General features: G+C 37.7%; 1 protein-coding gene across 11 annotated transcripts in view; it reads left to right on the forward strand.

Annotated features, from left to right (window-relative positions):
- Positions 1 to 18448, forward strand: part of ITSN1 (intersectin 1) — a 243923-nt gene that overhangs the window by 120877 nt on the left and 104598 nt on the right. For all 11 annotated transcript variants that reach the window (XM_009202312.4, XM_009202315.4, XM_009202320.4 and 8 more), the window contains 6 exon segments: positions 737 to 852; positions 5090 to 5352; positions 7194 to 7343; positions 7435 to 7575; positions 13655 to 13742; positions 14195 to 14334. In XM_009202312.4, the coding sequence (XP_009200576.1) occupies positions 737 to 852; positions 5090 to 5352; positions 7194 to 7343; positions 7435 to 7575; positions 13655 to 13742; positions 14195 to 14334 (898 nt within the window).

An 18448-nucleotide genomic window follows, 5' to 3' on the forward strand; every position in this document is an offset into this window, starting at 1 on the left:
GTGAAATCCCGTCTCTACTAAAAATACAAAAATTAGCCGGACATGGTGGCAGGAACCTGTAATCCCAGCTACTTGGGAGACTGAGGCAGGAGAATTGCTTGAACCCAGGAGGCAGAGGTTATGGTGAGCCGAGATTGCACCATTGCAACCCAGCCTGGGGGACAAGAGTGAGACTTTGTCTCAAAATAAATAAATAAATAAATAAATAAATAAATAAATAAATAAATAAAAGTGTAAAGTGAAATAAATTAGTAAAGAAAGTGATTTGTTTTACGAACTGTAAAGTATAGACATTGCATGTGTTTCTTAGGGGGTGAAATGGAGAGACTGGAAAGGGAAGAGAGATGCCCCCAGTGAGCTGAGCTGCTGATCTTCTCTTGGAGGAATTTAAGGTCACTTGAGAGGGCAATGGAAATAGCAGCTCCCACTTAGTGCTCACCATGTCCCAGGCATTGTTCTTACTACTTTTTGATTATTAACTACTTTCATCCTTTGGGATTATTTCAATTTTGGTGGTGATTCCTAAACAAGCTTGGCACTCAGAGTCTGATGACATTCAAATATTCATTAAAAAACTCTTTGTAAATAGAGAAGACCAAATCTTTATCTCTTCTGTACTATAAATGAAATTTGCTCATGGTATGGTAAAATCTTTAAAAATTCTTCTTCATAACTTGTCCAACTCCACCCAGACAGCTCTGTCTGAATGCATTTTTCTTTTTCCCCACAATTGCAGAAGAGTTCGATCTGGCAGTGGTATATCTGTCATAAGCTCAACATCTGTAGATCAGAGGCTACCAGAGGAACCAGTTTTAGAAGATGAACAACAACAATTAGAAAAGAAATTACCTGGTAAGGCAGCCTTTATATTGAGTTAAATCATTTAGATTAAATGAAATTAGAGATTTCCTATCTCTAAGACAAAGAGGTAAACATAAATTTAGTTTTTGACATTTTTGCCTTGTAACTTAACTGACCTTAGTCAGAGATATTGTTACTTGTGGATTTGGGTCTGGATAGAGAAATAAGAACATTATGCACTCTGCTAATGCACTGTTGTTCTAACTTGTAACTTGAAATCTGATTATAAAACTGCTAAACAAAAATTATGTAAATATTATCCATAGAATATACAGCACTAAAAATTGATGAGTATTAAGGTGATTGCTTAATACCACCAGTGCAGAAATAGAAAGTCAAATCATCTACTGTTATTTTCTCATGTTGTTATAAGAGAATTGGAAACTCCTTTAATTACAGGAACCTATTTTAAATTTAATGTGAACCTGTTTTATTTTATTTTGTTTTTTGAGACAGAGTCTTACTCTGTCACCCAGGCTGGAGTGCAGTGGCACAATGTAGGCTCACTGCAACCTTCGCCTCCCAGGTTCAAGCGATTCTCCTGCCTCACCCTCTGCAGTAGTGGGGACTACAGGCATGTGCACCACGCCCGGCTAATTTTTGTATTTCTAGTAGAGACAGGGTTTCACCATGTTGGCCAGGCTGATCTTGAACTCCTGACCTCAAGTGATCCACCTACTTCGGCCTCCCAAAGTGCTGGGATTACAGGCGTGAGTTACTGCGCCCGGCCTGAACCTATTTTAAATAGTCCTCATTTACAGTGATAAATCCATCATACTATTAAAATATTCTAAGGTGGCTATGAATTATTAATGGTGAGATGATAATGATACTAAGAAGCAAATGAAATTATGGAGTCTTTTATGATAAGTACTTTGTCGGTGTCATTTTGCTGCATTTAAGATGCTCAGCAGTTAATTGGTCTGGTCAGAACACTAGCTGTCCCAGTTTATTGTCTGAACTAAATTACCCTTTGTTCACTGATGAAATACTATTGGATATATTCTGTGTGCAAGGCTGCATGTTGAGCAAAGAATCTAAATGCTAATACATGGTTCATACTCTCTAGAAACTTTAAAATGTATTAGAGGATTTAAGATATCCATATAAGCAATCACTTAAGCAGTACGTGAGTGGGATAAATTCCTGGAGAGTATTATAGATGCACAACAGACCTCACTTATGGTTGGTTGGTGTAGACTGGGGAAGATATGAGGAATTAAATGTCTGTGGAAGAGGTCACAGTTGAGTTGAGACTTCAAGATGAACAGGGTCACCACAAGTGGAAGTGAGAATATTTCAGGTTTTGGTCACAATGAGAATCAAGTTTCAATGGCAAATAAGGACAGGAATGCTTGGAATGCAGAATTTTCTTTTTCCGTTTTTAGTAGACATTCATTTAAAAATTTGAACAGGAAACAACATTATCAGAGATTTCATTTGTGCATTCATTCTTTCAACAGCCATTTATTGTATGCCTTCTACGTACTAGGAATATTGCCAGATGCTGGAATTAAAAAGATATATAGAGACTTGGAGAGTTTTTTAAATTGAGATGAGATTCACATAATACAAAATGTACAGTTCAGTGGCTGTCTTAGTCTTTTTGGGCTGCCATAACAAAATAGCATAGACGGGGTGGCTTGAACAGCAGGAATTTTCTCTCTCACCGTCCTGGAGGCTGGAAGTCCAAGATCACAGTGTGCAGGTTTGGTTCCCAGTGAGGGCCCTCTTCCCGGCGTGCACACAGCAGCCTTCACTTTTTTTTGCTCACATGGGATTTCCTTGGTTCATGCATGCAGAGAGAGACAGCTCTCTCTCTCTCTCTCTCTTTTCTCTATCTCTGTCCCTGCCCTTTTTTTTTTTTTTTTTTTTTTCTGAGACGGTGTTCTACTCTTATTGCCCAGGCTGGAGTGCAGTGGCGTAATCTTGGCTCACTGCAACCTCCGCCTCCTGGGTTCAAGCGATTCTCCTGCCTCAACCTCCCAAGTAGCTGGGATTACACGTATGCGCCACCACACCAGCAGATTTGGTATTTTTAGTAGAGATGGGGTTTCACCGTGTTGGTCAGGCTGGTCTCGAACTCCTCACTTCAGGTGATCCACCTGCCTCGCTCTCCCAAAGTGCTGGGATTACAGGTGTGAGCCACTGCGCACGGCCGTCCCCGTCTTTTTATAAGGAAATTAATTTATCATAAGGGCCTCACTCTTACAGCTAATTGGTTTTTGGGTTTTTTTTTTGTTTTTTTTTTTTGAGACGGAGTTTCGCTCTTGTTTGCCAGGCTGGAGTGCAATGGTGCGATCCCAGCTCACCGCAACCTCTGCCTCCCGGATTCAAGCGATTCTCCTGCCTCAGCCTCCCAAGTAGCTGGGACTACAGGCATGCGCCACCACGCCTGGCTAATTTTTTATTTTAAGTAGAGACAGGGTTTTTCCATGTTGGTCAGGCTGGTCTGAAATACCTGACCTCTGGTGATCTGCCTGCCTCGGCCTCCCAAAGTGCTGGGATTACAGGCGTGAGCCACCACGCCTGGCCAGCTAATCTAATCTTAACCTTCCAGAGGCTCCATCTCCAAATATCACATTAGGGTAATTAGGGCTTAAAAGTATGGATTTTGGTGAGGTGGCACAAACATTCAGTTCCTAACAATGGCATTTAATGCACTCACAGTGTCTTGCAGTCACAACCCCTCTCTTGTCCCAAGATACTTTCCTTACCCCAAAACAAAACTCCATATCCATCATTCCTTCCAGCCTGTGGCAACCACCAATCTGCTTTCTGTCTCTTGGGATTTACCTATTGTGGATATTTCATATAAATTGAATCATGTATGACTGTTTATAACTGACATCTTTTACTTGGCACAATATTTTTGAGATTCATCCACCTTGCAGATGTATCACCTTACATCATCCCTTTCTGTGGTAGGGGGACTTTGAAATTTTTTTTTTTTAAGATGGAGTCTACTCTTGTCACCCAGGCTGGAGTGCAGTGGCACAATCTTGGCTCACTGTAACCTCTGCCTCCCAGCTTTAAGCGATTCTCCTGTCTCAGCCTCCCAAGTAGCTGGGATTATAGGTGCCTGCCACCATACCCGGCTAATTTTTTTGTATTTTTAGTAGAGACGGGGTTTCACCATGTTGGCCAGGCTGGTCCCAAACTCCTGACCCCAGGTGATCTGCCCACCTCAGCCTCCCAAAGTGCTGGGATTACAGGTGTGAGCCACTGCACCCAGCCAGGACTTTGAACTTTAAGTATCAGAATAGAGGACACCGTTTCCTCTGAAATTACCAAAGGTGAGCAAGGAAACCAATACATACTTGCCCTCTTTCATCTCTAATCGCTGACTACAGTATGTGAAGGAAGTCTATCTAAAGCAGTGAAGTCCAAACAGGAATGTGGGAAGAAGCCAAAGAAGGATGCTCACAGCTGCAGATCTCAAGGCAGAGTGAGAAGTGATGGTTCTTAGACGTGGACCAGGGACTGGCATGCTGCACAGGGTGGCAATGAACACTCCCCTGGCTGGGGTTGGTACCAAGGAGAATTGCGTGAGGCCGACACGGAAATGAAATAGACACTGCTGAGGATAGTAGGGGACGCGGATGATGGGATTGTAGAAAATGTAGAAATAAAATGGACATAAACAAAGTATTGGAGAAAAAATGATAGAACCAAGTAATCATTCTAAATTTATAATTGATGTATCAAAGAAGGAAACTGAATAATGGGTTAGAAAAAATTGTTGACTGACTGTGATCTCTATAGGGATAAGGACACAGCTTGTTCTTCAGTGTGAAAAGCTCACCTTTAGCTCTGCTTTGAGAAATCTTGTTAGAATACAGGACTCATCAGCACAGTTATAAGACAAGGGGAAGGAGGGAGAGAGGCAGAGACTCATGGTCCAGAAGAGAGGGGGTTAATTCCTAAGGGAAGCTCATGGGAAGAAGGGAAAGGATGGAGTAACAGGGAAGGAAAGGAGTCTGGGTAGTGATGTAGAACTGCTAGATAAGGGTCTTTTAGAAACAGTGTTTGGCGTGGAGGAGAAGATACAAGCAGAGAGGTTAGGCAAAGGGGGTTTTTATTGTGCTCATTAACAAGGACACAGAAGCTTAGGGAGTTCTGAGTTTGGGTTTGTACTACAAGTTTCAAATACACTGGTGAGTTTTCCTTTGAAAAGAGTATGTTGAAAATCATGAGCTTTCATAGTTGCTGTGTTCCTTGTCTGAAGTAACGTTTGAAGATAAGAAGAGGGAGAACTTTGAACGTGGCAACCTGGAACTGGAGAAACGAAGGCAAGCTCTCCTGGAGCAGCAGCGCAAAGAGCAGGAGCGCCTGGCCCAGCTGGAGCGGGCAGAGCAGGAGAGGAAGGAGCGTGAGCGCCAGGAGCAAGAGCGCAAAAGACAACTGGAACTGGAGAAGCAACTGGAAAAGCAGCGAGAGCTAGAACGGCAGAGAGAGGAGGAAAGGAGGAAGGAAATTGAGAGGCGAGAGGTAAGCAGGCGAGAGTGGAGCCACCCCGAGTTAGTGTGCAGTTACCCCCTTTCAGAATTATCCAAGTGATCTATTCATGCCATCTTTGTCTTTTTACAGTTCAGTAGTTTTAGTATATTCCCAAAGTTGTGCAGCCATCATCCCTAATTCCAGAACATTTTCATCACTCCAGCTCCTTACCCATTAAGCAGCTACTCCCCATTTCTTTCTCCCTCCAGCTCCTGTCTATCATTAATTTACTTTCTGTCTTTCTAGATTTACCTATTCAGGACATTTTTTATAAATGGAATCATCAATATATGGACTTTTGTTTCTGGCTTTCATTTAGCATGATGTTTTCAAGTTTTATCCACATTGTAAAATGAATCAGTCCTTTATTCCTGTTTATGGCTGAGTAATATTTTATTATGTGGGTATACCATGTTTTTTAATTCATTCAGCAGTTGATGGTCATTGTGGCTGTTATAAACAATGCTGTTATGAACATTAATGTACAAGTTTTTGATGATACAATTTTGTAACAAACCACTGATACCAGTTACGTGTTTTTCCAGACTGTTTTCTCTGTATACACCTATATAAAAATATAAAGGTTTATGTGGTGGAGAGTATAAGGTTGTGCAATTTTTTAAAAAACCACTGTAATAGTGTCATACCAATTACATTGTTCTTCAACCTTCCTTTTGTTTGTTTGTTTGAGACAGAGTCTCACTCTGTCACTTCCAGGCTGGAGTGCAGTGGTGTGATCTCAGCTTACTGCAACCTCTGCCTCCTGGGTTCAAGCGATTCTCCTGCCTCAGCCTCCTGAGTAGCTGGGATTACAGGTGCCCACCACAACACCCAGCTAATATTTCATATTTTTGGTAGAGATTAGGTTTCACCATGTTGGTTAGGCTGATCTCAAACTCCTGACCTCAGGTGATCCGCCCGCCTCAGCCTCCCAAAGTGCTGGGATTACAGGCATGAGCCACTGCGCCCGGCCTGTGCAACCTTCTTTTTAAACTCTTTCAAAAATATGTGTGGGACATCCTCCCTATATTCTATGGAAGTCTTCATAAATTTAGCACCATACCTGGAAAGGGACTAAGCCAATCTTGTCTCTCTTTCCAATTTTAGTACATTACTGCAGAAGCAACACATAATTCTCTCATGTGAATGGAAGATAAAAATGAGGAATTTTTCGATATAAAAAAATAGCCTGAGTGCCGTGCCTCAAGCCTGTAATCCCAGCACTTTGGGAGGCTGAGGAGGGATGCTCACTTGAGGCCAGTAGTTGGAGGGCCACTGCATTCCAGCCGGGGTGACAGAGCAAGACCCTGTCTCAAAAAAAAGAAAGAAACGAAACTTATAGCCATAACTCCTTTTTTTTTGAGACAGAGTCTCACTCTGTCGCCCAGGCTGGAGTTAAATAATAATTTCTCTTTTGGTGGAGTAAAATCAACTTTTGTTTGTTTTTGTTCAGGAGTGTTTTAGTTTGATTTTACTGCATAAAGAAATTTTCCTTCTTGGCGTGTCAGTAAGTAAGAAGGAGCACTTTTAGTTAGTACATCAAGCATTCTTGAAGGCATAAAGAATGGAATTCTAATGGGGAAATGATCCTGTCATCTTACATAAATATAATATTACATAAATATAATAACCAGTTCTGTATATTCCCTTTATTCCCATAGAAGGAATACCGTATTTTTATAAGTTATTTTTTGGTTTGTAATGTGATTTCTTGTAATGTTTATTATTTACTCCCTAAAAGGAGGGACTTACTAGATGTCACTTTTGTGAAGAGACATTGTGTGGTGTAAGAACTGAAAAATTAGTAATTTGTCTCTTTGTAAATGTCACAGGCTGCAAAACGGGAACTTGAAAGGCAACGACAACTTGAGTGGGAACGGAATCGAAGGCAAGAACTACTAAATCAAAGAAACAAAGAACAAGAGGACATAGTTGTACTGAAAGCAAAGAAAAAGACATTGGAATTTGAATTAGAAGCTCTAGTGAGTGAAGTTTGGTTATACTTTGGAAATATACTAAGATGGAACCATTAAAAACAGTAGTAATTTTTTATTACTCTTTCATTTGTTCAAGAATGATAAAAAGCATCAACTAGAAGGGAAACTTCAAGATATCAGATGTCGATTGACCACCCAAAGGCAAGAAATTGAGAGCACAAACAAATCTAGAGAGTTGAGAATTGCCGAAATCACCCATCTACAGCAACAATTACAGGTGAGGAAATATGCCTCTTAAATGCTATTAAACTGGCATCCTTTTCTCTAATTCATTTCATTTACTTATTTATTCAGTAAACATTAAGCAACTATCTTGTATTAGGCACTGGGAAGCAAAAATGAAGTAGACAGGGTCCTTGTGTGAAAAGTAGCCTGTCAAGGAGACAGACTCAGCAAATGTTTATTGAGCACTGCTTTGGGCCAGATGCTTTTGCAGTTTCTGAGGCTACAGCAGGGACAGACACTCTGTCTTCTGGGAGCTTACCCTCTCTGTTTGCAGGAGGAACAGAGACTAACAAAATAAAGTATGTACTGTATTAGAAGATGAAAAGTGCTAGGGAGAGTGAGTAGGGAAGGGAATAGAGAGTCCTAGGGATAAGAAAGGTGGTGATTTTAACTAAGGTAGCCAAGACAGGTCTTTCTGGATGGTGACATTTGAGCAGAGACTTGAAATTAATGATAGGCTAAGCCATGTGGGTATCTGGTAGAGCAAGATCTAGGCAGAGAAATAGCAGTGCCAAAGTCCTGAGGCCATGGCAGGACTCTTGAGATGCCAGTTACAGCAAGGAGACTACTGGTTAGAGCAGGTGGGAGCTGGATCACACAGAACCTGTAGTCCACCAACAGGACTTTGGCTTTACTGCGATAATTATAATAAATAAGTACACTTAAGTATTTTAGGGGGGTCATATGAGAGCTATACGTATAGTAAATAGTTGGAGATGCACAGAGCACTATTAGTAGTTCTGTCTTCATTTTAAACCCTGTCCAAAGTTGTTACGATATAACCTGGTTTGGTACCAACTGTTGAACATCAAATTCATGTAAATGTTGCCTACAGATGATCATATTTGTCTGTGACTCTTTTATGTCAGACTTTTTCTCAGCATGATGTTTTTGAGATATATCCATGTTATTGAGTGAATGACTCCTTTGTTTCTTTTCATCACAGAGTAGTGTTTCCTTATATGTTCATTCACCTATTGGTTGATATTCAGGTTCTTTCCAGTTTGGAACTTTTATGAATAAAACTGCAGTGAGCATTTATGTACAAGTCTTTATGCGGAAATGGTTTATTTCTCTTGGGTAAATTTTTAGGAACAGAACTACCATGTCATATAAGTATATATTTAACCCCATAAGAAACTGTCAGGCCAGGCACAGTGGCTCACACCTGTAAACCCAATACTTTGAGAGGGCAAGGTAGGAGGATTGCTTGAGCCCAGGAATTTGAGACCAGCCTGGCCAACATCTCTACATTAAAAAAATTTAAAAATTAGCTGGCATGGGGGCATTCACCTGTAGTACCTGCCTGAGGCAGGAGGACCACTTGAGCCCAAGAGATGGAGGATGCAGTGAGCTATGATTGAGCCACTGACAGCCTGGGCCACAGACTGAGACCCTGTTCAAAAAAAAAAAAGAGAGAAGAGAAAGAAAAGCAAGAGAACTGTCAAACTGCACAGAGTTTGTACCATTTTACATTCTGATCATTTAATTTGTATTTCCCTGAAGGCTAATGATGTTGGGAATCATCTTACATGTTTATTGGCGAGTATCTTTTACTGTATATCTTTGTTGAAGTGTCTGAACAAATCTTTTGCCCATTTTTTATTGGGCTGTTTGTCTTACTATTTATTTGTAAAAGTTCTTTTTATGTTCTTAACAAGTCATTTGTCAGATACATGTTTTGCAAATATTTTCTCCCAATCTGGCTTGGGTTTAATTTTTGTAATGGCATTTTTTAAAGGGCAGAAGTTTTAAATTTTGATAAAGTTCAGTTTACCATTTTTTTTCTTTTGGTGTTCATGCTTTTTATGTTCTATCTAAGAAATCTTTGACTGCCCCATGATTGCAGATATTTTATTTTCTTCTAGAAGTTTTTGGGGTTTAAAAAAAAATTAGTTTTAAGTTTTTATAAATTGCAAAAAAACTTTAAAATTTTAAGTTTCATAGTTGTATCTTACATGTTTAGGTCTATGAGCTATTTCAAGTTGATTTTTGCATATAGGGTAAAGGTTGAGGTTTTTTTTTTTTACATACTGATACACAGTTGTTATAACACGATTTATTAAAAACACTGTCTTTTCTCCCATTGAGTTACCTTGGTAGCTTGTTGAAAATCGGTTAAACATATTTGTAATGGTCTATTCTGGACTCTATTCTGTTCTTTAGATCTGTTTGTCCTTTACCAGTATCTCACTGTGTCGATACCTGATTTTTGAAGTCAGGTGATACGAATTCTCTGTTATTGTTCTTCTTTTTTCAGAATTGTTTTTGGTTATTCTAGGTCCTTAACATTTCCATGTACATTTTAGAATCAGCTTACCAGACATGCTTGGAATTTTGTTGGAATTCCATTGAATTTATAAGTCAATTTGGGAAGATTTGGCATCTTAGCAATAGTAAATCTATGGCATAAATCTCTGTTTAGGTTGTTATAAATTTCACTCAGCAATGTTTTGTAGTTTGCCGTGTCTAAGTCTTGTATATATACTTTGTAAAGTTTATCCCTGAGTATTTTGTGGCTTTCGATGCTATCGTATATTGCATATTTTTATTTTAGTTTCCAGTTGTTTGGTGCCAGTACATGGAAATAGAACTTATTTTTGTATATTGACCTTATATCTATGATTGCTTAACTAACTTTCTTTGTGTATCTTACTTTGTTGACCAGAACCTCCCATACTATATTGGATAGAAGTGGGAAGAGCCTTGTTCCCTCTCAATGAAGGAAAGCTCTCTCACCATTGAGTATAGTGTTAACCAGGATTCTTGTAAATGCCTTTTATCAGGTTGATGGACTTCCCTTTATGCTGAGGGTTTTTATGATGAATGGGTGTTGAATTAGATCATATGTTTTTTCCCGCATCTATTGAGATAAGTATTATGTTTTTTCTTTCTTATTTTGTTAATATGATGAAATACATGGATTGCCATTTGAATGTTAAATCAGCCTTCCGTTCTTGGGATAAACCACTTTTGATCATGGTATATTACCCTTTATTAAAATATTTCACTACATTCCATTTCCCGTTTTTTTTTTTTTTTTTTTTTTTTTTTTTTTTTGAGGATCTTTTTAAATCTATTGAATTCAATTCAACAGAGATAATTGGTTTTTAGTTTTCTTCTAATATTCTTGTCTAGTTTTGATATCAGGGTAATGCTGGCCTAAGAAAATGAGTTGGAAAGTATTCCTTCCTCCTCTGTTTTCTAATAATGTTTGTGTTGAAATAGCATTTCTTCTTTAAATTTTGGTGGCATTCACCAGTGAAGCCCTCTGGACCTGGAATTTTCTTTGTGATAAGACTTAATTATAAAATTTATTCAGTAGGTATAGGGCTATTCTGATTTTCTTTTTCTCCTTGAATCTGTTTTGATTATTTATATCTGTCAATGAATTTGTTTATATTATCTAAATTACTAAATTTATTTGTATAAAGTTGTTTCTAACATTTTCTTATTGTATGCAAGTCTGTAGTATCTGTAGTGATGTCCCTTCTTTCTTTCCTGATATTGGTGATTTGTGTCATCTCACTCTGTCTTCCAGCTTCCTCCTCCTTTTCCTTCCTAATCCCTTCTCTCCTTTCTCCTACTGTCTCTCTCCTCCTCCTTTTCTTGATCAGTCTATCTGGAGTTTGTTGATTTTTAAAAAATAAGTTCTTGGCTTTATTGATTTTTTTTTTTTTAAATAAGCTCTTGGCTTTATTGTTTTTCTCTGTGGTATGTCTGTTTTCTGTTTTATTTATTTATGCTCTTTTTCTCTTGTTTCTTCCAATTATTTATTTGGGGTTTAATTTTCTTTTGTCAGGCTTCATAAGGAGGAAGTTTAGATAATTGATTTTGGACCTTTCTTCATTTTTGATACAAACATTTTAAGCTTTAAATTTCCATCTAAACACTGAAATTGCCATATCCCACAAAGTTTTAAAATGTTGCATTTTCATATTCAATTCAAAATCTTTTTAAAATTTTCTTTGTAATTTATTCGAATTCTTTCACATTTATTGAGATTTATGGCTCAGCATATGATCTGTCTTGGGGAATATTCTATGGGCGCTTGAAGAGAATGTGCATGCTGTTATAGTTTTGTAGAGTGTCCCCTAAATGTCAGTTAGATCAAGTTGATTCATGGTGGTCTTCAAGTCTCCTATGTCTTGACTGATTTTGTGACTACTTTTATTAGCTACTGAGAGTGGAACACTGAAATCCTGATCATTGTGGATTTGTCCATTTTCCTTTCATTTCTGTTCTGTTCAGTTATTGTTTCATGTACTTTGAAGTCCTAAGAATGTTCTTATACATTTGAAATTTGAGATTTGTAAAGTAAAAAGTATCAGAAGTTGATTGCTGGAAATTATTTTAAAATATTACAAAATACATGCACCTTTTTAAAGTGTGTGTGTGTGTGTGTGTGTGTGTGTGTGTGTATATATATATATGGTTTTTTTTTTTTTTTTGAGACAAAGTCTCACTGTTGCCCAGGCTGGAATGCAGTGGCGCAATCTCGGCTCACTGCAACCTCCGCCTCCCGAGTTCAAGTGATTCTCCTTCCTCAACCTCCCCAGTAGCTGTGATTACAGGCAAGCACCACCACACCCGGCTGATTTTTCTATTTTTTGTAGAGATGGGGTTTCACCATGTTGGCCAGGCTGTTCTCGAACTCCTGACCTCAGGTGATCCGCCCACCTTGGCCTAAGTATATTTTTCTATGTGTTAACTCTCTTTAAGTGTCTTTCATTAACTCTTGAGGTGAAGTTCCATAAAATATTCTCCTGGAAAATTTAAGGATGAAGGCCATGGGTTTATTTATCTAAGTATTATCACCTAATACTATATGACGAAGTACAATTTTTATTATTTAAGATTGATGCTTAGAATGTTCACTTATTGATAATATGATAAAAATCAGGATTCCCCAAAATGTAATGAAGTAAAAAATAAAACATTCTTTGAAGAAAGAAAAGTATGTAGTAGGTAATGAGATATTGGTTCCCTTTCTGTACAGGGATTAGCAGATACTTGCTTTGGAGATAAGTCAGATCTGATATGTGTATTCTGTTTTATCAAGATTTTTTTTTCTGTTATGGATTATTCATAGGAGAAGATGCTTCTAAATTCTTGCTATTGAATTAACTCTGTCTACCATTTAGACATACATTACACAGAGATTTATTCCATGTAAACCAGTCTGTATCTAAAGGTAGTTATTCCAAAATGGACTGGTTTTTAGCTTCTGATGAAAAATTTTAATTAAGACATTTTTAGTTTTTCAAAGAAAAAGTCAATACATAGAGCTCATTTTTTATCAAGGTAAAAATAAGAGTCAAATATTCTTTATTATAACCTGGGAAGGCTGCCATTTACTGAAATGTGCAGAAACTATACAGGATATTTTAAGCTAAATTTAAGCAAATACTATGCTTGGCAAGTTAACCACAAAAATTCCAAACAGCCTGTGCAGTGTGGCTTAACTTTTTTCTTGTGTCAGTAAAAAAATAGTTGCTTCAAAACTTTTGTGTACCTGTTTAAAATTCCATCCAGTGTGGTGGAAAAATATATACAGCAGCTAAGATTCTAGTTGTTAAAAATCTTTGATTTCTGTTTCCAACTTCAGGTATATGGTAAACCTAAGTTCAGCCTTAGTAAGTATCAAAGTTCAGGACAGAGTAATAAGATAACTCCTATTTAGACCACTGAGTTAGTTTACAAACAGTAGGATCACTGCATTTGCATTTGATCCCGGTGCCATTGGAAGATCATTACTTCAATTTATCTCTGTGGAGTGGTACTTAATGTACATTTTTTGAAGCTTATAAATATCCAGTAAGTCAACAAAAATATAAGAAATATCAGGGAAGCTATAGTTGTCTTAACTTTATTTTAGGGAAAAGCATTTGGCAAACAGTTAATTTATTAGCAAGAAAGCAGGAGCCTCACCTAGCTAATGATTAAATGCAGCTTCACCGTACAGGATTTGGGAAGAGTCTGAGAAAACTGACTTAAGCTCTGCCTGGAACTTAATGTAGACATGGTAGCCTTCCCTGTCATTCATTACTGTTTTCCTCCTTCCTTCCCAGGAATCTCAGCAAATGCTTGGAAGACTTATTCCAGAAAAACAGATACTCAATGACCAATTAAAACAAGTTCAGCAGAACAGTTTGCACAGTAGGTGTTTTATTTTTAAAGTTGACCTTTACTTTTTTCTTTCTTTTTTTGAGATGGAGTCTCGCTCTGTCCCCCAGGCACACCACTAGAGTGCCGTGGTGCAATCTCGACCCACTGTAACCTCCGCCTCACGGGTTCAAGATTCTCTCGCCTCAGCCTCCCAAGTAGCTGGGACTACAGGTGCATGCCACCATATCCAGCTAGTTTTTGTATTTTTAGCAGAGATGGGGTTTCACTGTATTGGCCAGGCTGGTCTTGAACTCCTGACCCCAGGTGATCTGCCCGCTTTGGTCTCCCAAAGTGCTGGGATTATAGGCATAGGCCACCGTGCCTGGCCTTCTCTTATTTTATAACCAGCAAGAATTTCCTTAAGTGAAATGAGAACATTAAAAAACATTTTCCTCACTGCAAATTAAAGTTTTTCTTATCTTTGCAATGTTTTTCTAAAATAGGAGATTCACTTGTTACACTTAAAAGAGCCTTAGAAGCAAAAGAACTAGCTCGGCAGCAGCTACGAGACCAACTGGATGAAGTGGAGAAAGAAACTAGATCAAAACTACAGGAGATTGATATTTTCAATAATCAGCTGAAGGTAACTCTTTTATGTGTGCTTACATGTATGTCCTACCCTTTAATTTTTTTAACTGTCCAAATGATTAGTTGCTATTTAATCTCAGGCAGAAAAATTTATTATGCCATTGTGAGACAATCTAAATTGCACTTTTCTCCTTGAAAATACAAAAATGAATTTGGCATCTATAAATTAGGGCTCAATGAGTGGCCCCAGCATGACATCTATTTTTAACCTGAATCATATTTTGACACATCTCCATTCTTTTGTCTGTTTGCAATCACATCAAGTTGATTCCAAAAGCTTTATCTTTCTTATGTTCTTTGAATACTATTAAAAGGGATTGTTTTCTTTTTTAAAACTAAGAATTTTTCTGCCACTTCTTATCTTCATTGCGCTTAAATGTAGATCTTTATTTTGTTACCTCACATTTTTAAATCTTACTGTTTTAGTGGAGTAATTGCTTTTGTCTCTTGTGGCAGAAGTGGTGTATGGTTTTGTCACATTTGCACAGTAAAATTGGGAAAATGCCAAAACTCTGAGGAAATGTAAAATGGTTAGATCACAGCCTCTTTCAGATTTGGTGTTTCTGGTTTAACTTTACAACTGTATCATCTTAAGAATGTTAATTATTGGCTGGGCGTGGTGGCTCACACCTGTAATCCCAGCACTTTGGGAGGCCGAGGTGGGTGGATCACGAGGTCAGGAGATGGAGACCATCCTAGCTAACACAGTGAAACCCCATCTCTACTAAAAATACAAAAAAAATTAGCCAGGCGTGGTGGCGGGCGCCTATAGTCCCAGCTACTCGAGAGGCTGAGGCAGGAGAATGGCGTGAACCCAGGAGGTGGAGCTTGCAGTGAGCCGAGATCGCGCCACTGCACTCCAGCCTAGGTGACAGAGCGAGACTCCATCTCAAAAAAAAAGAAAAAAAGAATGTTAATTCTTAAAATCACAACACAGTTTATTTCTTATAAACAGTCATATACTACTTTAGATGTATGTAGATATTAACGTTTTTGTTATTCTTATAAGAAATTGGATGTTATACTTTTTTCCCCTCTAAATATTTGTTTTCCTTATCTAACTTAAAATTCTTTATACTTGACTCTGGCCAATTCAGCTTTTGACAGTAGGAAGAACTAAAACTCCTATTCTTTAATTCTAAAAACAAAATTAAAAATTAGAAATCATATTTGAAACTTTTATAATAGTTGACCTTTGGATTGAGATTTTAGGCCAAATTGTCTAGACATCTGAGTTTGAGGTATGTGTGCTGTTCTTTCAGAGTATTAGGTAATGATCTTTTCTCAATTGTACAATTCCAGGAAAGTGCTCTTAGGGGAAATATTATTTGAGCCAACTTAGTGTTTTTCTTCACTTTGCTTTCATGCTTACACAGTGTGTGTATGTGTGTACACTATATATGTTCTATATTCATGCATATATGATTATGTGTGGTATGTCAGTATTGGAAGTACAGCTATAAATTAACCATCTCAAGAATAAGTACAATTAAAAACAAAAAAACAAAAAAGATTAAGTTCAGTTAAAATACGCTCACATTAACTTTCATTGTCACTTGTCTCTTTTATAAGCAAAAAAAAGAAAATAGCACTGTTGCAAAACCTACATTGCTTTTTAATAGTCTCTTGGGATATAAACTGTTAAATATTAAGCTATCTTCTGAACCCAGGTAGTAGTCCAGATTTGTGCCTTCACATTAAGATTCTTTTTCTAGAAATTTGAGTCCCCAAAACAAAGTTCAGGTATTAGAAAATGATACTCTAGTGAGACTTTTGATAAATGTCTAGAAGATCTGTAGATTAAATAATTTTGGTGATTGAATTGCTGTTGTCATTACTAAAGAGAACACTCTTAATATGTGGTGAGTCACCCCTACTTTGTTTAATTGACTATGGCTGCTTTCAGCATCACAGAGTTTCTTATATAAAGGCTAATTTTAGCCCCCCTTTCCACTAGCCCTTTTTCCAAATATACTTATTTTTAAATAAGAATATTTCTTCTTGTTTTTTAATTTTAATTTTGGCTTTCTCTTATTAACTTTAAATTTAAATTAATAAGATGAGTTTAAAAATCACAGGTCAGGCCAGGTGCAGTGGCGTGTGCCTGTAATCCCACCACTTTGGGAGGCAGGTGGATCACTTGAGCTCAGGAATTCAAGGCCAGCCTGGGCAAAAGGGTGAAACACTGTCTCTACTTAAAAAAAAAAAAAAGAAAGAAAGAAAAAAAAATACCAAAATTAGTCGGGTATGGTGGCGTGTGCCTGTAGTCCCAGCTACTTGGGAAGCTGAGGTCAGAGAATCACTAGAATCTGGGAGGTCGGGGCTGCAGTGAGCCATGATTGTGCCACTGTACTCCAGCCCGGGCAACAGAGTAAGACGCTGTCTCAAAAAACAAACAAACAAAACAATAAACAAATCACAGGTCAGTATAACTATATTGTTTTGTTATTTAACACGCATTTGGAGGACTTAGTTAATATGTTGTGTTACGCTTATTATCTCTAGCATTCCTCTCAAACCTGGTAAAGCCAAAGCAAACAGTTAAATTGGAGAATCAAAAGATTTATAGAATTTGATTGAGACAACTCAGAGATGGATTTATCATTTAGTCCCTTAAGTGTCATTTGCCCACTTTTCTTTGTTGTAGCCACACTGGAAAATGAAGTACTTTTTTTCTAACCTTAGAGCATGTGTCCGTTAGCAACTGTGTTTTCTTGGATGATGAGATAGACCAGGCAGAGCCAGCCTCCTGACCCTTGGAGTTTCTTCAGTGTCCCTCTTGATCAGCAGTGCCTTTAGAGCATCCACACTGATGATGCAAAAATTACTTCTACCTTCCTGGGATGTGTCATTTCACACATCTAACCTGGTGGTGTGAATCTGCAGGATCCTAAACCTTCCTTCCCTTAAAGGAAGCCAGCTGGAGAGTACAGAAGAGAAATTCGGGCTTCCGATTCTTTTGTATTTCATGTTCACATAGATTGTTCACCTGGAAGAAGGAAATGCAGTTCCCTCATTATAGATTAGTACAGTAACACTGGAGGAGTACCTTACAGAGTACAGAATTTTAAAATTAGTTGATCAGGATACTACATCTATATTAAGTGGCTGGCTCCACAAAGGAGGATAACATTTAACACAAACTGATTCTCACTATTTTGGGTAAATTGCAAGAAGTCATTCACTTACTTTGATGCATGTTCAGAGTTATGTCCAGTTTGTTAGGTATAAAGGTAATACAGGGAATAATCGTACCCTGGTTCAGCCCAGATTCTGAGTTATAGGACAGTTATTAGGAAGTACAGGAAGTGTATTTAGTCAAAAAACTGAATACACTTATACTTGCCTTTTCTTTTAACATACAATCTGATTTAGTTCTTTCCTCTAGAATGTCTTGCTCAGATTAATTTGTCTTTTGTGGATTTCTCCCATTTTCTTCAGGAAGAATTACATTCCTCCCTTCCCTACCCAAAATCTGATAAGCCCAGATAGAAATTCTCCAAGCGTTAATTAAAGACGAAAAAGTTACAGGTTAATAGGTATTTGTTTTGTATAGGAAGCAACGTATTGAAAACATAAGGCATACTTTTAATTGTGGTCTTCTGTTACATGGCTCCACATTCAAAGTCATGGGCCTTTAAGTTTCTACATAATCCTTGGAAATTGAAGGCTTATTTTTTGTTTTCCAAAAAGGCTGTTTTTCCATGCATTTTAATAGATATTTACCTTGTAGGTGTCACATTTATATATTCCAAAAAAAATCCTAAGGCGTAAATATCTTTCTATTTACCACCCAAACCAATAATTACTTGAGAAAGGAAACAGGAATTTTACTGTAGCAAATAAAGTTTGCTTTTGGGTTGTAAATAAGTCTGTAAAAACGGGGAGGGTGGGAGAAGAGAAACGATAGCACCTTGAAATATTGAAGCTCTTGTGCTGCAAATTCCCCAACTGGCAGCCTTTGTACTTATGCTGCCCTTGATATGCATGGGAAATTTTAGGTTTTTGATTATCAGATGAAATATTTGAACAGTGAATTAATCAGGAATAATTAATTGTATTGTGATTATTGCTAGCATGAATTAGTACATCTTAAAATAGTTTGAATT

The sequence above is a fragment of the Papio anubis genome, chromosome 4, assembly GCF_008728515.1.
Source record: "Papio anubis isolate 15944 chromosome 4, Panubis1.0, whole genome shotgun sequence".
Lineage (NCBI taxonomy): Eukaryota > Metazoa > Chordata > Mammalia > Primates > Cercopithecidae > Papio > Papio anubis.